General features: G+C 40.5%; 1 protein-coding gene across 1 annotated transcript in view; it reads left to right on the top strand.

Moving 5' to 3' along the window:
* Positions 1-20,635, top strand: part of LOC149140925 (transcription initiation factor TFIID subunit) — a 67,813-nt gene that overhangs the window by 19,819 nt on the left and 27,359 nt on the right. Inside the window, exon 3 of the mRNA XM_089446369.1 lies at positions 1,078-1,934. Coding sequence (XP_089302495.1) covers positions 1,078-1,934 — 857 coding nt within the window. The remainder of the gene's footprint in view (positions 1-1,077; positions 1,935-20,635) is intronic.

The following is a 20,635-nucleotide window of genomic DNA, read 5'->3' as shown; positions in this document are numbered from 1 at the left end:
ATTTGAAAACCTAAGGCAAAAAGAAATTCCCTAGGATATTTGTTGAAACAGCCAAGAATAGGGGACTAAAAATGCTCCAGAGTAGCCATGCTAATTTCCATGAAGACAAGGGTTTCATAATCGATGAATCCACTCAGCAAGCAAGAATAACCAACGTTTATCTTCATATCTGGATTCTGTACTGCTGGAAGGATGACTCAAAATGCACGTGCATTTTGAGGTTTAACAATCTGCATGGTAATGCTCCCACTGGCTGAGATGGGTCAACAGAAGGATGCAACCAGGAAATTTATGGTTCTGTATTCAACTCAAACGAATAGTGGTTTACATTAAATTTGACTTAATGCATTTTTTTTCATTTTAGTTCAGTTTAGAATTCACCTTGTACACCTAGGAGCTCATCGGGTGCATATGTTTTGTTGATATTTGAATTTTCACCAGCAATTGTGAAAGTGGATAGTTTTTCACTACTTTTCCCGCCATTGGGTGCATATGCCTTTATTGCAGATTAAGATGGCCTTTTCTAAGATTAGATGGAAAACCTTGAAATGTTTCCTTCTTGTATTGTCTTTTGTTCAGTAATAAGATGCATTTTCCAAAACAGCTGGAACATTTTTACGAAATAACATTTGTTGGCAGATTACCTAAGAAATATCTGAAGGGCTACTTGTGTCTGGTTTAACTCTGTTTCCTTACTGCCCATGTGCACATACTTTGATTTTAAAATGCGGATAGATATAACTTGTATATTTGAATGGTAATTAAACATTATGATATGTAAATTGTAAAATGTATGTAGTATATTATGCATGTTTAGTGATTTTTCCATATGTAACACTTTTGTACGAGTGTCATATGCTCTTTTCCATCTGCTTTTCTGTTTTATTTTCTTGATCTGGATATTGACATTGTGGCAGATGGTTTGGCCTATATTTTGAAGTATAATGTTGTACTTTTTGATGAAGCCTTGTATGTCTGAGATTTTGGTTCTAACATGCAACAAGCATCTAACATTGAAATTTAGGATGCATGTTGTTCTGGAGCATAACATTTGAGTGCTTTCTGTTCTTTGTGCAGGGACCTGATAGTAATTTGAAAAGACCGTTCAGCTCTGGCCAATCTTCTGAACAGGGTGTTGAAGGAACTTCGTTTGTTGGGTCCAAATTTCCTGGGTCTGATAGTGAAATACCAGAGATTTGGTATAGCCAATGGCATGAGAACCATTTGTTAGATAGGATGCAGCGGCTATCGTGGCGTTTGGCTCAACAACAACTTCCATTTGGCGAGCAAGAAACTTACAAAAGAACACCTGAAGGAATGTCTGCATACTTGAGCTTCTCACAAAAACACAAAAGGAAACGTCAAGTGACTGAACTAAATAAAGGGTCATGTCCTACTGATTCATTTATAGAAAATGGGTCAGATGGTCAAGCTGATTTGACTGCAGGAACCAATTGTTCAATTGATGAAGACATATCCTTTTTTCCAGAGACAATGTTTCCATCTAATTGTGTGCCAGATAGTGCTATTCCTCTGCATGATAAAGAGGTCGAGAATCCAAAGGTCGAATTTTTTGGGATTTTTGATAATCTTCCACATGGAATGAGTCGAAGCCCATTGTCAATAGAAAGATTTGGTATGGGATCAGAGTATTTAAGTCTCGGAGTTAATACAGGAAAGAACAGGGCACCTGGAAGGAAAAAAGTTTCCAGTGAAGAAGAAGCAGTACAAATAACTAAGCAAGCTGTAGTTCGATTAATTTCAGGGGTTGGGTTTGAAGGGCTAAAAGAAGGTTCAATGGATGTTCTATCCCAGCTTCTCAGCTGCCATATGTGCAAATTGGGTCGAATTTTGAGGCTGTTGGCAGATAGCTTTAGGAAACAGTATTCTCAAATGGAACTATTAAGAATGTTCCTACAAACCATTGGGTATAGGTAAGACCTGTGATATGATTGGTATTAATACAAGGATTCTTTCTTTTGTTTGTAATCTTACTTTTGAAAAGGTCACATCCTGAATTATGTCCAGTGTTATTTAGTCCTTGCTTTCATTCTCCTATTTGTCTTGAAAAACTGTTCTTAGATGTTAGAAAACTATATTATAGTATATGCTTTTTAAACTTTAACATTCTTTAGCACATTGAGGGGCATCTTGAGAGAAACAAAACTGCAGGGAATTATCCAAATACTAACCTGTTTTTCATTTTTAGCAAATGCTTTCACATAACTGAAAAGTGTCAAACTAATGAGAAGAGAATGCGAGAGAATAAATGAGAGATGTATTATTTCAATGTGTCTAAAATTACATAAGATGGTGTCACCTAATTATTAATTATCTACCTAATTAATAATTACATACATAATTTTATTATTAATAACTTAAAAATTATTGTTAATAAAATCATCATTACAGTGTCTGACATCCTTTCTTAAATATGATTTCATTTTCCATAACCCCTAACATTTCTCAATTTTTTTTCTTCGAATTTATCCTTATTTGTTAGATTTTACACGAACTCAACACCCAATATTTAATTCAAAGCAATAAATCACTGAACTAATACATGGTTAAGTTCCTAACAAATAATATTCTGCGGAAGCAAATTATGATCTTAATCACATAATCACAAATAGATTTCTGCCCAACAAATTAGTTCTTCATTAATAAAAATTTGCAACTTACTTGGGCTCCCGTCCTGGGATAATGGACCAATTAAGAAATTACGTATTACAATATGTTGGATCTGATCTAGCAGAGCTGCTGTCTCTTGCAGATCTAGATCTCCAACCCCTCTGCACTCTCTCGGACCCAACACACGCTCACTGAGATTCTGCTCTCAACCTTATATTGTTGTTGTGTGTCTTCTCCTCACCTTAGCCTTTCTTTTATAAATTTTCATTGAACGAAAACCCTTATCGTAACCCTAACCCTAATCTCAAAGTGATTAATGGCTGAGATCAAATCTCGCCTCACTTAAGATCAACAACTAAGGTTAAAAATTATTCACTAAAGTAAATAATGCACTTTTCCTAAGTTTTATTCTAACTCAATAAGCCAACATATTAATATGTGCTTTTCTTAAGTTATACTTAGGTGAAGTTACACCAACAACTGGCTGAACCTAGAGAAAGTGTTCTAAGGTGATGTGGGCGACTTCTGCACGGCTAGACATAAGGCATATGCAGAACTACTTGCCTGATCTATAAACTTCAACACTCCCTCTTAGTGAGGGAGTTACCTCTGGAAGAACCTGCTCCACCTGGATGTATCTCCAAGCCCATCTTAGTACCTATAACTGCTCCGTCCGAAAGCTTGTTCTGCTACCTGACCTGAGAACTTATCACAACCAACCATGCTTCAAGGAGTCCTATCACTCTTATGAGTATATTTATCAATGTCATATCATACCAATTGAGCCTTCTAGTAGTCCCTGGAGAATTACTCTTCCTAGTCACTTGCCCCCTTTCTGACACTGATCTTGTATCCAAGATCCCCTTGGATACACCTATAGGTTGTCCCAATAACCTGTATGATTGCCCCTGTCTGATGTTAAGGACTATCGCTACATCCAAGGTTGCTCCCTCTGAACAAAGAAGCACTTATCCATACCGAAACAAAATGCTATATCCATCATCATCCAAGGCTGATATTGAGGGCATGTGTACCATCAGCTTTGGAACAAATAACATCCTTGTCACCTCCAAAATTTCTCATGAATCTAGCTAGAATCTAACACATTCAATCCCCTTTACTGCATATGTGGTGCTATCTCCACAAGTCACGCTCCACAACTCGCATCGTTGTTTGAGCTTGTCTCTAAAATACTAAGAAACATTGACCTCATCCCTATCATGTGACTGGATGGTTGTTAATTTTAGGTAACAATGGTATGTTCTATGCTTAAGAGCAATTTACTTCAAATTCTTTATTAGCTCAATATCAATATCCAGTTTAGCAATCACATCAGCATGATAGTAAAATGTAGATAGAACATAAACATAAACAGTAGAACACAAGCCAAGACAAGAGGACACAAGATGTGGCACGAGCCAGGGACAAATCCCAATGTGGGGAAACCCTTGATCAACTCTTCTTATGTTTTTCAATAGTTCAGCAGGGAGAGATAGTACAAATTACAAATCTGATAATTTATGACAGCAGCAGAAAATCCCTAACTAGAAAAGTCAATGCTGGTCAAACAAGGCAAAATCCTTCCTCTAAATAGCTCGGTCAAACCCAGTCAACTTTGACCTCCAATAGCAAACCTAAATAGTCCAAAATAGTTTGAAAAAGTCTAGTCAAATGCTGGTCAACAAAGTCAAATTGCGACCAGATCTAGGGCAGTCAACGCTGGTCAAATGGGAGGTCAAATCACCTCGATTTCAGTGCCCAGATCTGTGGCCTGCCAAGGAGAAGGTCCTCACCCAAATCCATAGTCAAGAGGAGGCCAACGTAGCGCAAGAAACAACCTCTGCAATTCGGTCAAACTGGTCAACGCAGTCAAACAGAAAATGTCCTCCTTCGCACGTGTGAGAGATAGCTGCCAAATTTGCGTACCCAATCAAGTGAGGAGAGAGAGATGTGTGTGGATGAGATGATGATCAAATGGCTTGAGGTCTCCTCCTTTTATATGCAATGTTGAGGATGAGTTGGGGGTTTGAATCCCTGTTTTGCTCGCTGGCCGACCTTGACAATTTGCTAATAATGCAAATAAATTCATATCTTTATTTTTACATGTCAGAATCGTATGGTCTTTAGATCAATCCTATACCTCTCGGAGAGAGGAATCCAAGAAAAATATTAGCTGCCATAAATAAGATGACCCATGTGGAGTTTGGCCCTAGTTGCCAATTTTAACACTTCCTCTCAACTAGGGAGAACTCCCTCTGTCAGTCGGTACTATCTCTGCCATCAATGCATTGCTTTGCACTGCTCTGTTGAACTATGAAGAAGAAGTGATCGAGAATGTATCATACCATTCTCTACTGACCCGAAGTCAGTCCCAGATAGAAGAGAGTGTCTCATACCACTCTTACTGACCCGAAGTCAGTTCCAATCAAGAGAGAGTGTGTCATACCACTCTTATTGATCCGAAGCTAGTTCCAGATAAAAGAGGGTGTCTCATACCACTCTTATTGACCCGAAGTTAGTTCCAATTGATCCCAGATCAATATAGGTCATCCTAGCATAGGGAGTACAGTAGTACACGATGCATCCATCAGTAGTACTATGGTCCCTATCCTCATTCCCCTACTCATTGGCTAGATGAGAGGTACTTTCCATGAGTCCCAGACTGCATGGGTAGGATGTCTCAGTAGGAGAAGGATGAACCATTCATCCTGCCTACATGTCGCCATGGGTATCACAGGTGAAGGCTGAACCACTCACCTTGTACACAACAAACCACTAGGGGAAGGCTGAACCACTCACCTTGTACACAACAAACCACTAGGGGAAGGCTGAACCACTCAACCTATGGTTGCTCATCGCTCCAAGAAGTACCCCAAGCCCCTTGGAGCTCCTAGAGCTCAATGTCCATATCATACATGACCCACACAAGAGGGTCTCTCCACGATTCCAAATCGTTCTTGGAAGGCTAAGAACTTGACCTTCCATAGGGGCTTTGTCAGAATATCGACGACCTGCTCATCAGTCCCAATGTGATGGAACCTTATTGCTCCTCGTTGTACCATATCCCGGAGAAAGTGGTACTTGATATCTATATGCTTGGAGCGATCATGAAATACAAGATTCTCTGATAATTGGATCCCACTCTAGTTGTTGCAGAGGATCATGGTGGTATCCAACACATGTCCAAACAACTCATTGAAGAGCTTCCTTAATCAGACAACTTCACAGGAGGCCATACTAGCAGCTATGTATTCGGCCTCAACGGTGTTCAAGGCAACCAATTTCTGCTACCTGCTCATCCATGATATCGAAGCAGAACCCAAAGGAAAACAACACCTAGAAGTGCTCTTGCGATCCACCACACTGCCAGCCCAATCAACATCAGGATAAATATGCAGCCTCACATCTCCGACAGTGTATCTCAGTCCATGAGTGATTGTGCCCTGAAGATATCTCAAAAGGTTCTTGGCACCAATCCAATGTATATGATGAGGCTCAACCATATATTGGCTCAACATATTAACTGCAAAACATATATCCGGACGGGAGTTCACTAAGAACATCAATGCTCCTATGAGTTGACGATACTCAGAGGTATTTCCCAATTCAGGTCCGACACTACCACATAACTTCTTGAAGTTAAGTTCCATCGGGGTAGTCACAGGCTTGCATTCCACCATCCCAAATCTTTCTAATATCTTCACAACATATTTTCCTTGAGATAGGAAATTTTTCGTTGCTTTTGCCAGACCTCCAACCCTAGGAAGTAGTGCATCAGTCCTAGGTCTTTCATCTCAAATTCAGAAGCCAACTCCCTCTTACATTTGTGAATGAGAGGGTCTGCACCCGTCAGAAAGAGGTCGTCCACATAAAGTACCAGTATGAGAGGTTTATCATTTTCAACCTTAAAGTAAAGGTTCGGATCGAATTCACTTCTAGTGAATCTCAGCTTCATTAGATAGCTATCAATCCTCTCATACCAAGTCCGGGGTGCTTGCTTCAAACCATGGAGAGATTTCTTCAATCTACATACATGAGATTCCCGGTCATGAACCTCAAACCCCTCGTGTTGTTCCACATAGACTTCCTCTTTGATCGAACCATGCAAGATAGCGGTCTTGACATCCATCTGATGTAGGTTCCATCCTTGCGAGGCAGCGAGGGCTATGATCGAGTGGATGGTGGTGTATTAAGCAACAGGTGCAAATATCTCATTGTAATCTACACTTTCCTTTTGAGAGAAGCCTCGAGCAACAAAGCGAGCCTTCAACTTTTCTGCACTTCCATCAACTCCAGGTGACAACCGATTTGTCTTGGGGTCTAGGAACCACATCCTAGACATCATTCTTCATAATAGATTTGTATTCTTTATTCATAGCATCATTCCATACCTGTCGCTTCGTGACTTCTTCAAATGATGAAGGCTCATTTTGAATGATAGTGCTCATGACGGTCAAGTATCCTTGATACCTGTTCGTCTTCTTGCTTTCATGGAAAGTCCCCCTTGGTGCAATATGTCTATCGACATCTTCAAGAGTCTCCCTAAGCCATGAGGGTCTCCTCTTAGAGGAGGAGGGCCCTTGAGGAGGACGATCAATAGGATCCATAGGTTCATCAATATCCGACATCGTTTCATCTTCTTTTGCACCCTGTTTTCCGGTGTCAGCTTCTTTGTCCTTCCTTGGGATAGGAAGGTTGTTGATCTTGCTGAGGGCCATATCTTCATCAAAGGTGACATCATGACTTATCTCAACTTCCCTTTGACCAGCCACATAAATTCTATAACCCTTAGAATTTTCACTATAGCCCACAAAGATTCCTTTCTTCCCTGATGCACCTAATTTGCTTCTTTTCTTTTTCGGCACATGAAAATATACGAGACTTCCAAAAATTCTAAAATGAGAGACATCGGGTTTTTTACCAATGAACATTTCTTCGGGAGTCTTGGAGTCCAATGCTTGATGAGGGCATCGGTTTTGAACATACACGATGGTATTTGCAATTTCAACCCATAGGAACTTCGGAAGCCCTTGATCATGAAGCATGGCACGAAAAACTTCTACAGTAGTATGATTCTTCTATGCAATAATCATAGAATTCATTTGATTCGTACTTAGTCCCATTATCAGCCCTCAAAATCTTGATTCTCTTCTCAGATTGATTTTCGATCATGGCTTTGAGGTGACGGAACCAGGTGAACACTTCATCCTTCTTTTTCAAGAAGTAGATCCAAGTCTTGCGAGAATAATCATCCGTAAAGGTGAGATAATATAAGTATCCTCCCTAAGAGTTTACGGGTCTCATACCAGATATGTCTGAGTGGATCAACTACAATATATCCGTGGTCTTGCTATTAATTGTGGGGAATGGTCCCCTTGTAAGTTTTCCTTCGGCACATCCCGAACATACACCTTCATGCTCTACTTTGAACTCGGGCATACCTGTCACTATCTATCTCACATTGGGAAGAGCCTTATAATGAAGATGGGCAAACCTCCGGTGCCATAGTTCAAATTGTAGAGATGTGTTGCGAGACATGGCTCCCAATGGACTTCCTCCAACTTGATACAAAGTGTCAACCCTGAACCCAAGAGTAAAAACATCTTTAAAATTTATTTTCCAGACACGTACCTTTCCATCAATGAATGCCACCTTGTATCCTTTGTTTTCCATTGCCGAAATGGACACCAGGTTCTTTTTGAGATCAGGTACATATAGAACTTATTTTAAATGAATAATGTTACCTTGATTCAATTGAAGGGTAATATTCCCTACTCCCTTTACGGGATAGGTGGCATCTTCTCCAAGAATAATCTCCAAGTTTGTCTCCTTCTCTATCAGATTAGAGAGAGCTTCCTTGTATTTGGCGAAGTGCCTTGAGGCACCACTATCAATTAGCCAATTCTCCAAAGTGTCCGGAGGAGAGGTAGTGGAGAGGGCCGATATAAGATAGTATCCTTTTGCTTATTGTTAACAACATTTGATTCTTCATACCTGGAGTTCCTTGCTTTCTTGGAGGGTCGACCATTTCCTTGATGTCCCGCATTCCTTTTTTCCTTTGCCATTGAACTTGCCATTCCTTTGATTGTTGTGGTTGAAGTTGCCCCTGGAATGATTGTGATCATCATCATGTGATGTGTCCCTTCTATTTGGACACTCCCTTACATAGTGGCCAAACTTATTGCAAACAAAGCACCTGCCCTTCCTTCCACCCTTAGATCCAGGCTTTCCATTGAAATGACCTTTAGACCCTGCATTATTTCTCCTTTTGTAATGAGCGGAGAAAGCAGTGGGGTTGCTTCTATTACTTGGAATTTCTTGCTCCGTCATTCTTGTTTCTTCTTGAATGCATCTCGACATCAATTTTTCAAACCCTGGAATTCGATCATTATTGAGAATAGTGGTTCTAAATGTATACCACTCGGGTGGGAGTCCTCCAAGGGTAGTGAAAGTAAGTTCCCTGTTAGGAATCCTCTTCTACTTGTTTCGTGCAATCCTCTTCTTTCTTTTGAATTTGACACGTCTGTTCTTTTTCAATTCTTTTGGCTTCTTCAAGCTAGGTCTTCAGATAATGTTTTCTTGTTCTAGTTTGTTACCTGATGATTCATCAACATTTCCTCTCTTCTTTCTGCTTCATTTGCCTTCATCTCTAAGTGAGTAATTTCCTATTTCGTTTCATCAATGACATGATCCTTCCTTTCAACATCTTGCATTTGTTCCTTTAGCCTATTTATTTCCGCAATAATTGCATCAAGTTCCTTTTGCTTTGACTGACTTCTGCTACAAATTCCTTTAACTAACTTGTCAAGTTTTTCTCTTTCTTTTTAGCTTCCTGCACTTGAAGTCTTAGACGGGCAACTTCTTCGAGTACTTGATTTCACTTTCTTGCTCTGTTAAGATCACATAAGGTGCTAATTAATTCTGCTTCCAAATCTACTACTCTTTCTTCTTCCTCATTTGGATCACAATCATTATCATCATTTTCATCTTGAATTGCATGCTTCTTTGAGTAAAGATCATGGAGCTTCTTCCAAAGACTTTTGGCTGATGAGCACTGATCAACTTTGGCTTTTATATGGTTTGGCAGGGCACTGGAAATGGCATTCATGACTTTTGTATTGTACCTTCTAGATTTGTTGGTAAATGTGTCTCCAGAAACAATAGATTTCCATACATTATATCCTTGAGCTTGCATATGGACTTTCGTTCTAGATTCCCGTATTTCATATTTGGCTCCATCGAATTCAGGAGTTGGTGGACCAACTTGATTCACTTCATTAACTGCAACACTGGAGACTTACTTTGATTCTTTTGAAAGTTTGGCGGCTCGCTTCTTTGACTTTCTCATCTCTGCACTTTGAGACCTGCCTTCAACTTATAAGTTGCAACTGAAGGAACCTACTCTGATCCAATTGTTGGAAATACTAAGATGGGGGTGAATTAGTGTTTCATTTCAATTAGCTGATTTTTAATCTTCAGAGCATTAAATTCACAATAGCTTTAGATAACATCATATCACATGAATGATAAAAACCATTCAAAAGTGCATGACATCAAGACAGTACACAAGAGAATATTTAGGTGGAAACCCTTTTGGGAGAAAAATCAACGAACGCTTCTTAATATAGGTCTTCAAAATTTACATCAATTAGGAAGCTCCAACTTCCAAGATTTTTAGCATCAACTGAAGGAGGCTCCAACCCCTTGGTTTACATTCTCCAACACCCTGATTTACCGGCTCCAACTGGAAGGATGCTCTAACGCCCTCATTTAGCAGCTCCAACTGGAAGGACGCTCCGACGCCTTGATTTACCAACTCCAATTAGAAACACGCTCCAACGTCCAAGCTTTATCAGCTCTGACTTAAAGGACGCTCGAATGCCTTGTGCAGGCTCCAACCTGCCCTAGCACCACCTTGCTGCCGTGAAGTGTTCTTAAGCTCCAACCTGAAGGAGACTCCACTCTCTTGCCTTGCTCCACCTTGCCACCCTATTCATCAAGCAAACCGCATTTCAAAATTTTCAGATTGGATCCACCTGTGCTCAACATCAACGTCAAAGTACGAAGTAATTTCTGGTCAAACAATCAAATATGTTTCATTGTATCAATGACGTCCAGTAACCAAGATAATTCAACAACAACAAATCTCTGCTCATCAATAACATTAAGTTCTAGCAACAATGTATCACAACATGAAGCCTTAACTCATCAATTCAACATCATATTCTTACTGGCCAACATCATAAACAATGTATACTGGAGGCAACATATCTCTGATTAACAAAGTGATGGAATCCTAGCACATCAGTAACAATTCTGCCTTCAACTTTTAAAAACCCTAACAACATATCAACAATATACTGTCCAACAGTAATGGCATCAAGATGCTCTCTGCCATACTCTCAACAACAACAACAATAACAATACATTACTCTTTCAAAATCAACACTCATACCACAAGCAACTCTCTATGCTTAGCACATGCATTAAACCCTAGCATCAATCTTAACTTAGAACTTACACTTAGCCAATACCAATAGCAATATACTCATGATAATAGTAGCAAAAGCTCTGTAATACAAACCCTTCAACAAATAGTTCTCAATTTTGCTTGGTCACATTCAGACAAACTTAACAAATGGAGTGATTATATAAGTAGCACAACGTTATTCTTCAGGTAAGCTAAACACTTTTTATTTGCCATGTGCAACACCAGAAGGTAAACATACTTTTGCTACAACAAGGATCTCTGATGTGAACAATGATTGCTATAGCAACAAAGCAAATATGAACATTGATAAAAAATTTTGTCTAGCAAATCCTACCAACTCAGTCATAAAAAAGAGAACACATTTGGTTTGGAAATATGGGAGATTCGTCTTGACCCTGTGACTGATCCACTAGCGATTTGTTGCGTATCAATATTTTGAGTCTCGAGGAGGAGGACAAGTGGCCTATATAGAGGCATCTCAAGAGCCCGAATAGACGTGTCTCATCGTTGGGCCTGTTATCGCTCAAACTAGTAGGGGTACTAAGAGGGGATCCTACAGAGCAACTACTAGCTCAAGGGGCAACAATGGAGCAATAGCCCACTGTCACCTCAACTAAGGCTCCCTGCGCTTTACGGACTTTCACCAACGGGAGGAGTCCCGGTATAAGGGGAATCACTAGATGAATGGATCAATAAGAGGATAAGGAGTGATTCCTAAGGCCTATTCACAAGAGAGACTCAATTATATGACTTTCTTGCTCGAGAAGCAAGGTGATCTACTCTCTAGGAAGTGCTAAGAGGATTCTCGAGGCTAGGGTTTGGGAATATATCTTTTAAAGATGATTCCTAGGCCAGAAAATCCTTATGGAGAATTGGTCTTTATGTGATCTTTGTGAAATCAGAGTTATAAAGTTGTGGGACCACAAAGGACCAAGTGGACCCAGAATTAGGTCAAGGATATGGAGTTGATCAACCAAGGAGGGGCTTGACCTGATTAGGGAAGAGAAGAGGATCAAAGGGCAAATTTTTCTTTGAGGATTAAATGCAATGATCCAGATAAGGACACTAGCCAAGGGAAACCAAGGGCAAGAAATGGTCCTTGAGCTAGGGCATGCTATACTTGAGATCCCACCGTCAGAATCACTTCAAATTTGGAGGACCTATAGAGGAAACCCTAGCACAGTTATGGACCAAAAATCAAGATGTTTTAATGGCTACAATGAGATTTATCCAATGCCCTAGGTGACCTATGGTGGCTAGGCCTAGAAAGAGAGAGAGGAGGCAAGAAAAATAAGCATTTAGGTGACCACTAGTGGATGGATTAGTGCCTTGCCTTTGGGAGAGATGGAGTCAAGATGAACTTGTGATTTGGAGAGACTATACCCAATCAAGGAGACCTCTAGACAACTTTGCATGGCAATTAGGGCATGAGAGTAGTTGTCAGAAGATTTTATACTTCAATATGCAATAATTGATGACTTATCAAGGTATTTTCAACAAAGATAACCTCTAGGAACATTCATCCATTCATACATGACACATGCAATGATGCAACGCTTCAAAAGACCAAAATTTCCACAATTTCGCATAGAATAGTAGTAAATTTCAGACCTATATAACGAAAATCCCAACAACATTCATGTGACAAAGTAAATAACAAGAATAAACATGAAAAAGATCACCTACATGTACAATTGAGTATATCCAATCATCAAATTATGCCAATAATGAAGCTCCAAGACCAAGAAGATAGAATCCAAACATCAAAATTCTTTCCATGAAACCAAACTCGTCCTCCAAAAGATGATGAGAAAAATGAATCACCTCTCATCTATTTATACTGTCTCTAATGAGTTCAATTTGCCTAATTGGCCTAATTAAGCCCCAAATAATAAAATAATGTACAATGATAACATCCCTTAGTGACAAGCCCACCAAGATAGCCCAATAACATAAAAAATAAGCCTCTCAAGAGGGCAGAATGATCAATAGAATGAGCCATTGGACCTTTGAGGAGGCCTAATGAAATCTAGAGTGTGCCATGGTGAGAAAATGGACTCCAAACATAATGGACAAGGGGTTGGCCCCTTGTTTTCCAAGCAAGTCACTGTGGTGCTCCCAAGTGGGTGTGGGGGCACAAGGACGGGCATAAGGACATCCTCATGGGTCCCCAAGTGGATCGAAAATGGTTGTAAACCACCTGTAAGGGCTAGGATGATGACCTAAACCCTTCCTTTGTCTCATGTAGTGAGACACATCCTCATCTGGACCTTGAAACATCTGCCAAGTGTATGGTGCAAGTGTGGAGCCGACTGGGCATGGTGACCCAGGTGCATCATCCTCATCCAAAAGGTGGAACACGAGCAATCAATGAGCAGTGCTGGAGATCCATGAAGTAATCTCTGCTATGGTGGAGGCCCATGGATCTCAATGCTCACCCTACAAGTGCCAATGTGGCCCTCTGGAGGGCTAGGACCTTGTATAGGAAGGCCAAGCCCCAAATGGAGACCCACCTATAATCCTACATAAGATCCAATGCATCCCCTTGCCTTCCAATACGACAAATCATTAGAATAATCAAGTAAAAGAGCTTACATGTCATGGAATCAATGGGGATCTTTATGTTGGCATGCCCTTCCATAGTGGGTTTTGGCATGTACAAATGTCTCCAAACTCAACAAGATGGTTAAACAAGGACCCTATTAGGTGGTTTCAACCTTTAAATGGGGTGACATATCCATGGTACATCCATGAAGTGGCAAGTGGTAAATGATACAAGGGTATCTATAATAAGGGAAGCCACACCTGGGTATATGAGTGTAGGAGATAGCAAATCGTGGTATATGAGTTACCCCGACCTTTGTTTTTCCACCCTTTTTCATATGCCTTTTGCCTTTGACTGATTTTTTTTATAACTGCTCAAGGATCCAGCGGATGAGAACATGATGTGTATGATGAAGTAGTAGATACCCCCTTTTGAGGTGAGGCATTTCACTGCCCACCAGGGGTTGGGACAATCATGGGTTCCTTAATGATGGAGGCGGCTCATCTAGGGCCCATAGGAACTAAGGTGATGGCCATGGATAAGGGGTAGAGCTCTGTTAAAATTGGCAACTGGGGCCAAACTCCATGTGGGTCTACTTATATATGGAAACTGATATTTTTCTTGGATTCCTCTCATCGAGAGGTGTAGGATTGATCTAAAGATCATCCGATTCCGACATGTATTCATGGAGATATGAATTTATTTGTGTTATGTGACAATTCGTCAAGGTTGGCCAACAACCAAATTAACCCCTCTTGTCCTCAATGTTTTATTATAAATAGAAGAGGATCTCAAGTCATTTTGAGACACATCTCTTGTGATCTCTCTCCACTTGTTTGGGTTTTGGTGGTAGGAGAGATCCATAGGAGAATACTTTGCTCTAGAGAAGATCTAGCCCTAGCCCTAGCGCAGTCAAAGAAGGCTCTACGCAGTCCTAGGAGGAGACACCTCTACACAGTCAAGGAAGGTTTTATATGCAGTCAAGAGGAGGCTTCTCTAGCAGAAAGGAGAGGGTTTCTATACGCTATCTAAAGGGAACTTCAACGCTGTCAAAGGAAGCCCTAGATGTTGTCTAAGAGAAGTCTAAAATGCTGTCAATGAAGCATGCCCTAGCCGCAGTCATGGAGGAGTCCTATCACAGTGAAGTGAAGCTCCTTCGCTGTCCTAAAAGAGGCTTCTATAACGCAGCAAGGAGAAGTTCTAACACTGTTAAAATGCCCTAAACGTAGGTCTAGAAGAGACCCTATGCCACTGTCCTAAAGTGCCCTAAACGCTGTCCTAAAGGAGTCATATAACCGCAGAGGAAGAAGACACCTAACCACAGTCCAAACAAGGAGTTTAAGTTATAGTTCAGGTGTGCCATAATCTGTTGTCAAAGTAGGGCTAATGCTGCCCTAGTCACAGTCCTAAAGGAGGTCATCTTGGCCATAGTTGGATAGGACCTAATCAACAACAAATGAAGGAGGAAAGCCGTTGTTAAAGGGGCCCTTATCACAGTATGAAATGACCCTTAGACACAGCAAGGAAAATGAATCTAAACCGCAACAAGGGTAATTATATTACAGTGTGGAGGATCTGTGATATTGTCACATTGCTGTAGGTGACAGCAAGGCTGTTTGGGCATGACAATATTGTTCCTAAGCTCGATTTAAAGGGAAGGAGAATCTACTATAAGGAGGTGCTTGACACTGTTGTTTAAAGGCTGATTGGTTCATTGTGTGAAGGAACAAAAGTTACAGTCAACTGCTGGGCTAGGCCATAGGCCATAGCCAGCGGTTGGAGGCCTTTTTAAGTGCTGCGTTCAAACCCTATAAGGTAGTGTATCATTGAAGATCAGTGTGAAGGTTTTCCACAGTAAATAGGTGGATTGTGGAGTATGTTTATGGTGCAGTAGCTCTCGGATCTTGTGCCCTAACTAGAGATCAGGTTTGCCAAGATATGCATCAGTCCTTTCAGCGTTTACAAGTTGCTTGATGGGAAGCCTTGTCATGATCAGCAAAGCAGCAAAGGAAGGAGAGTCTTATGGAAGGAAAGCTTCAGTATTTTGGGGAAATTGGTTGAGCTGTTCTAGGCCTATCATTTGCTGCATATCTTCAGTCCTTGTCATCAGATCTATTGTGTCATTTTCATGTTGAAGATCTCTGAAATCTGATCTCCTATTTTGGCAAGTCTAGTATTGATTTAAATGTATTTGTACTATCTCTCTCTTTGCTAAACTATTGAAGAATATAAGAAGAATTGATCAACGGTTTCCCCACATTGGGGTTTGTCCCTGGCTGGTGCCACATCTTGTGTCCTCTTGTCTTGGCTTGTTTTCTGATGTTTATGTTTATGTTTTATCTGCACTTTACTATCATGCTGATGTGATTGCTAATCTGAATATTGTCATTGGGCTAATATGAAAAATTGAAGTAAATTGCTCTAAGCATAGAACATACCTAAAATTAACAAGTTCATGCTTCAGCCTTCAGGGAATTGTTCCAGGCCCAACCCAAGGTGTGGACAAGGGGAGGGGGACGCTAACCCTATGTGGACCCAACAAACACATGTGGACTTGGATGGGAAAAATGATGAATGGGGTTAAAATGAGCGGAAGGGAGTGGTGTATATGGTGTCGGGAAGTGAGACCACACAACCAAAATTGGGATATCCCATGTAGGGTCAACCCTAAAGCTAATGGCTATTAAAGGAGATTCCACGGGACTAGGATACAAGGTTAACGATGAAATCAGGCAGCGGAGACAAGAGTACAAACCTAACCTACTCTTTCCGCTGAGTTCCCCCACCAATCCATGCCCAAAAGTGCCCATGACAAGTAAGGAAAATTACTCAACTATACCAATGAAAAGCCATGCCTTTAGGGTCGGAAGGCCCACCTTCAAACATGCAATCATAGCGAATGGGCGAGGGGCTACATGGCCAGCTCAGGTGGCAGAGATAATGGCACATTGAGCTATCTAGTGGCCTCAAGGGGCTGCCGGTTGAGGAGCATCTAGGAGAAAAAATTTCTCCTATGCATACTACCCACGGGTGGTGGGTAACAAGGCTGACTTAATCTTTTTTTGGTGCCAAAAATTTAAATTTCAAAAACTGAAATTCCCTCTTTTGGAGCGACTTGGAACCCACATTTTATTTATGATTTCTCATATAATTGGAGGGCTAAAATAAAATTATGAAGACCGAACATTGCTTCAAAAATTCATCAAAAAGTAATTTATGTTTGATATATTGTGGCCCTTAAAGTAGGAATTACATTTAATAAATTGTATGAAAGTAAAATCTTGCATTATTGAATGTTAAACCCTACCTTTTAGGGCTGGCATAGTTCAGCCATAAAACTCCACTATAAACCCCAAATCCTAACTATCTATTTGAAGGGCTTGTCCCTTTTGTTGATTAATCATTGAGAAACCTTTTTCTTGGCTGTTATATGACATTGCATGCCTTATCATTAAAAATCTGCAAAACCCAACTTATAGCAGCCATATAATTGGTCTTGGAATAGAGTACTTGAACTTTGTAAGAGATCACTTAAGCCTTCTAGGCTCCATTGGCACTGTATCCCAATCATTAGACCATATTGTCTCACCTTGAGCCATTCCCATTGAGTATCCCTTAGGTGATCATTAGGGAAGCCTCCCTTGTGGCTGAATACCACTAAATAGCGGAAGATATGTTGCTGAGGTGATAGTGGCAACCCATCTCTTGTTGCCGTAAGGTTTAGTTTTTGCCTAGTGGGGCTTTGCACTAGGCTTGGTAGATTTCGCTGCAATAGGCCTTACACTAGCTCATTTAAGTGTGGCATGCTAGGGATTGTTGCTTCCTTGCCTTATCTTTTGGCCAAAATTTCCTTGATGAAAAAGGGGTTGACTGGATTGCCTTGAGTCAATTTGTTGATGATGGAGTGGAGGGTTCCATATTCCCTAACTTATAGCTGCCATATAATTAGTCTTGGAATAGAGTACTTGAACTTTGGAAGAGATCACTTAAGCCTTCTAGGCTCCATTGGCACTGTATCCCAATATCTAGACCATATTGTCTCACCTTGAGCCATTCCCATTGAGTATCCTTTAGGTAATCATTCCCAAAATTTCGTTGATGAAAAAGGGGTTGACTGGATTGCCTCGAGTCAATTTGTTGATGATGGAGTGGAGGGTTCCACATTCCTCTTCCTACTTGCAAATGCGTTTCTTTTGCCTAATCACAAAGTCCAATGACAGTGTCCTTGTTCTTTGCAATACAACACTTGTGGCCTTGGAGCTTTTGAGAGGGAAGGAATGGAAGCCTTGTTATCCTCAACTTTGCTATCTTGGAGATGCATTGGATTCCACAATTGCGCTCTCAAACCCATGAGGACTCTTGCCAATGGACCATGATTTGAGGAGCAAAAAACCGCCGGAAATGGAGACTGTGCTATAGAAGAGTTCGGGGGGGGGGGGGGGACACCAAAAGGTTCCCATATGAACCAAAACCTTGAACAAAACACTTGTAAGAAGATGAGAGGCCTCAAAGGCCTAGACAACCAACCAAAAGAGTGAGGTGGGCTGCCCTTGAATTGTTGAACAACTTTGAACAGAAAGGCCATTGAAGAAAGGTCTATGAAGGGATCTGCACATAGAGAAGGTGGAGTGAAAGAACAAAGGAATCATAATAAACTTAAAGGAGACTTGAGGGAATGTAGATCACTGATTCATTAAACCAGGGCTCTTAACTACCCCCACATCTAGATTTTTGAAATCGTTGCTGAGCACAAACTGAATAGACCCTTGATCACAGAACATAATGTTGCCATCCAACCCTAGATGTGTCATATTCGTATATCCATCTTGATTGCATGAAGCGAGGGTGATTAGTTCATAACATAGTTTTAACAATCGCCCGGTCTGAACTAGAAACCATTCAAGCTGGTCAGTTAGACAGGCCGAGGTAAAAAATTGGTAGAAAAACCTAATTGGTACAAACCAACCCCAACCGACCGATTCCAACCCTAATTGCCCCGGTTAGATCTCACATTTGTGGGGGAGTCTAGGACCACCAATGGCGGTTTTTCAGGTGGTTTTGGATGAAACCCAGGGGTTGTTCTCCTTCCAAAATAGTCCCCCTTGGCCATAAAACCAACCCTCCCCCTCCTAAACCCTGAATGTAAACAAAAAACCTAAGTCAACCCTAACAATGTGTTGAAGAAAGTGTAACTAGGTTCGGTCTTTATAATGACATGTAATTATGGTTGATGTAAATAATGTAATAAAGAGAACAAAATTATTATTGTAAACTTGCTTCATGGGTTTCATGAGCAAGTGATTTTAGAATAATAGGATTTGTCATTTAGAGTCTAGAATTAATGTCATGTATGAAGAGCTCTTCTTGAGCCTACGTTTAATGTATACAAGTCTATAGAAATGTCTAGAAGCCCTCCAAAGACAAGCACAATCCCTCTTGAAGAAGTCAGCCTCCAAACAATAGCAAAGGAAGTCAAGTTGGCTCACATATGGAGACACGCCCATTCAGCATGACATGTCGGCTCAAGTGTAGAGGCAAACCACTATTTATATGCGGCTAGGGTCACCATAGAAGGTAGAGAATTCAGACAAGCATCTCTGTGTTTTTTGGATGGGTACCACAGAGATGAAGTCTCGACCTCCTCATAGTCTCAACCTACCAATACTGTGATCATAGAAGCAACCTAGGGTGCCAGAGAATAAGGGCCCGAACCTGTCTCCTTGCAGTCTTGGCATATCTGTGATGAAGAGGATCTCGGTGATCCTAGAGTGAGGTTCGAATCTGTCTCCTTATAGTCTCAACATATTTGTAATGAGGAGGATCTCAGTGATCTCACAGTGACACGCTTTGTGTCGACATATATTCTGGATGCAGTCGTAATCTCGGCATAGATGTAATCATGGTCTCAATATAAATACAATCATGATCTTGATGAAGACATAGTTTCAAGGTCATGATCTCAGTGAATCTAGGTGCAACTCTCCTATATATATATATATATATACATGTACATATCTTGGTATAGAGATCTCGTTTTTATGGTGAAGGTCTCGGTGAAAGTGTAATAATAATGATCTTGGTGAAGGTGCAACAGTAATGACCTCGGTGGTGCAATAGTGATGGCCTCGATGTTGCAGTAGTGATGACTTTAGTAGTAGTGATGATGATCTCCGGAATGACGAAGAAGAGGATTGGTGTCTTGGTCTTGGAGTGGCCAAATAGTTCAAGAGTCATGGTCTTGGTATTCGTCAATTGGAATCTCTATAAGAAGAATTTGTGTGGGTTTTCCTCTCAAAGAGTGAGAGGTTTTGGCCCTGGCAGAAAGCCAACATCTTGTGTTCTTGTCTCTTTTGTTTTGGTAACTATTTGATGAAGTAAGAAAACACACTCTAATAATAAAAGAAGATTTTGCTAATAAGAAAAAGTAAAAAGTACCTCACAAATAGTTATCATCGCGAGAAGAATCTTATTAACCTAATTGCCCTAGATTCTTCAACATGGAATCAGAGCTAAGGTGTTGAAGTCAAAGGAAGGGTAGCAAAGAGACATTCAAGGATCAAGTTTCAAGAAGGGCATCAAAGCAAGTTGAAGGTTATCAAAGAAAAGGATCAAGATCTACATTGAAGAATCAAACCCTAAATCAAACTCTAGATCGAAGAAGCAGTTTACAACAACAAGAGCATTTGTTTCCGTAGTCATCATCAAAATGCCATCAAGACCCTCATCAAGTTGTCTACAAAGCAGGGTAGCTCGAAAGACCTGTAAAAATTTTCTCATTTCCCACCCCGGTTTTCAGTTTCACCTTATTTCTCCAAAGTAGTTAAATGCCCTTTCCCATAGCCATACATTCAACAACTGAAAAATAAATTTTGCTGAAAACACAAATTCTGGAAATTTTACAAAATGCTGGAAAATGCAGAAATATAAAAATCAGCACATTTAAATAGTCATTCAACACATTTAAACAC

This window comes from Pinus tabuliformis, chromosome X (assembly GCF_031772625.1).
Source record: "Pinus tabuliformis cultivar Carrire ecotype Pingquan chromosome X, CPIR1, whole genome shotgun sequence".
NCBI lineage: Eukaryota > Viridiplantae > Streptophyta > Pinopsida > Pinales > Pinaceae > Pinus > Pinus tabuliformis.
Note: the sequence above shows the minus strand (reverse complement) of the source record. Positions and strands in the feature narration are given on the sequence as shown.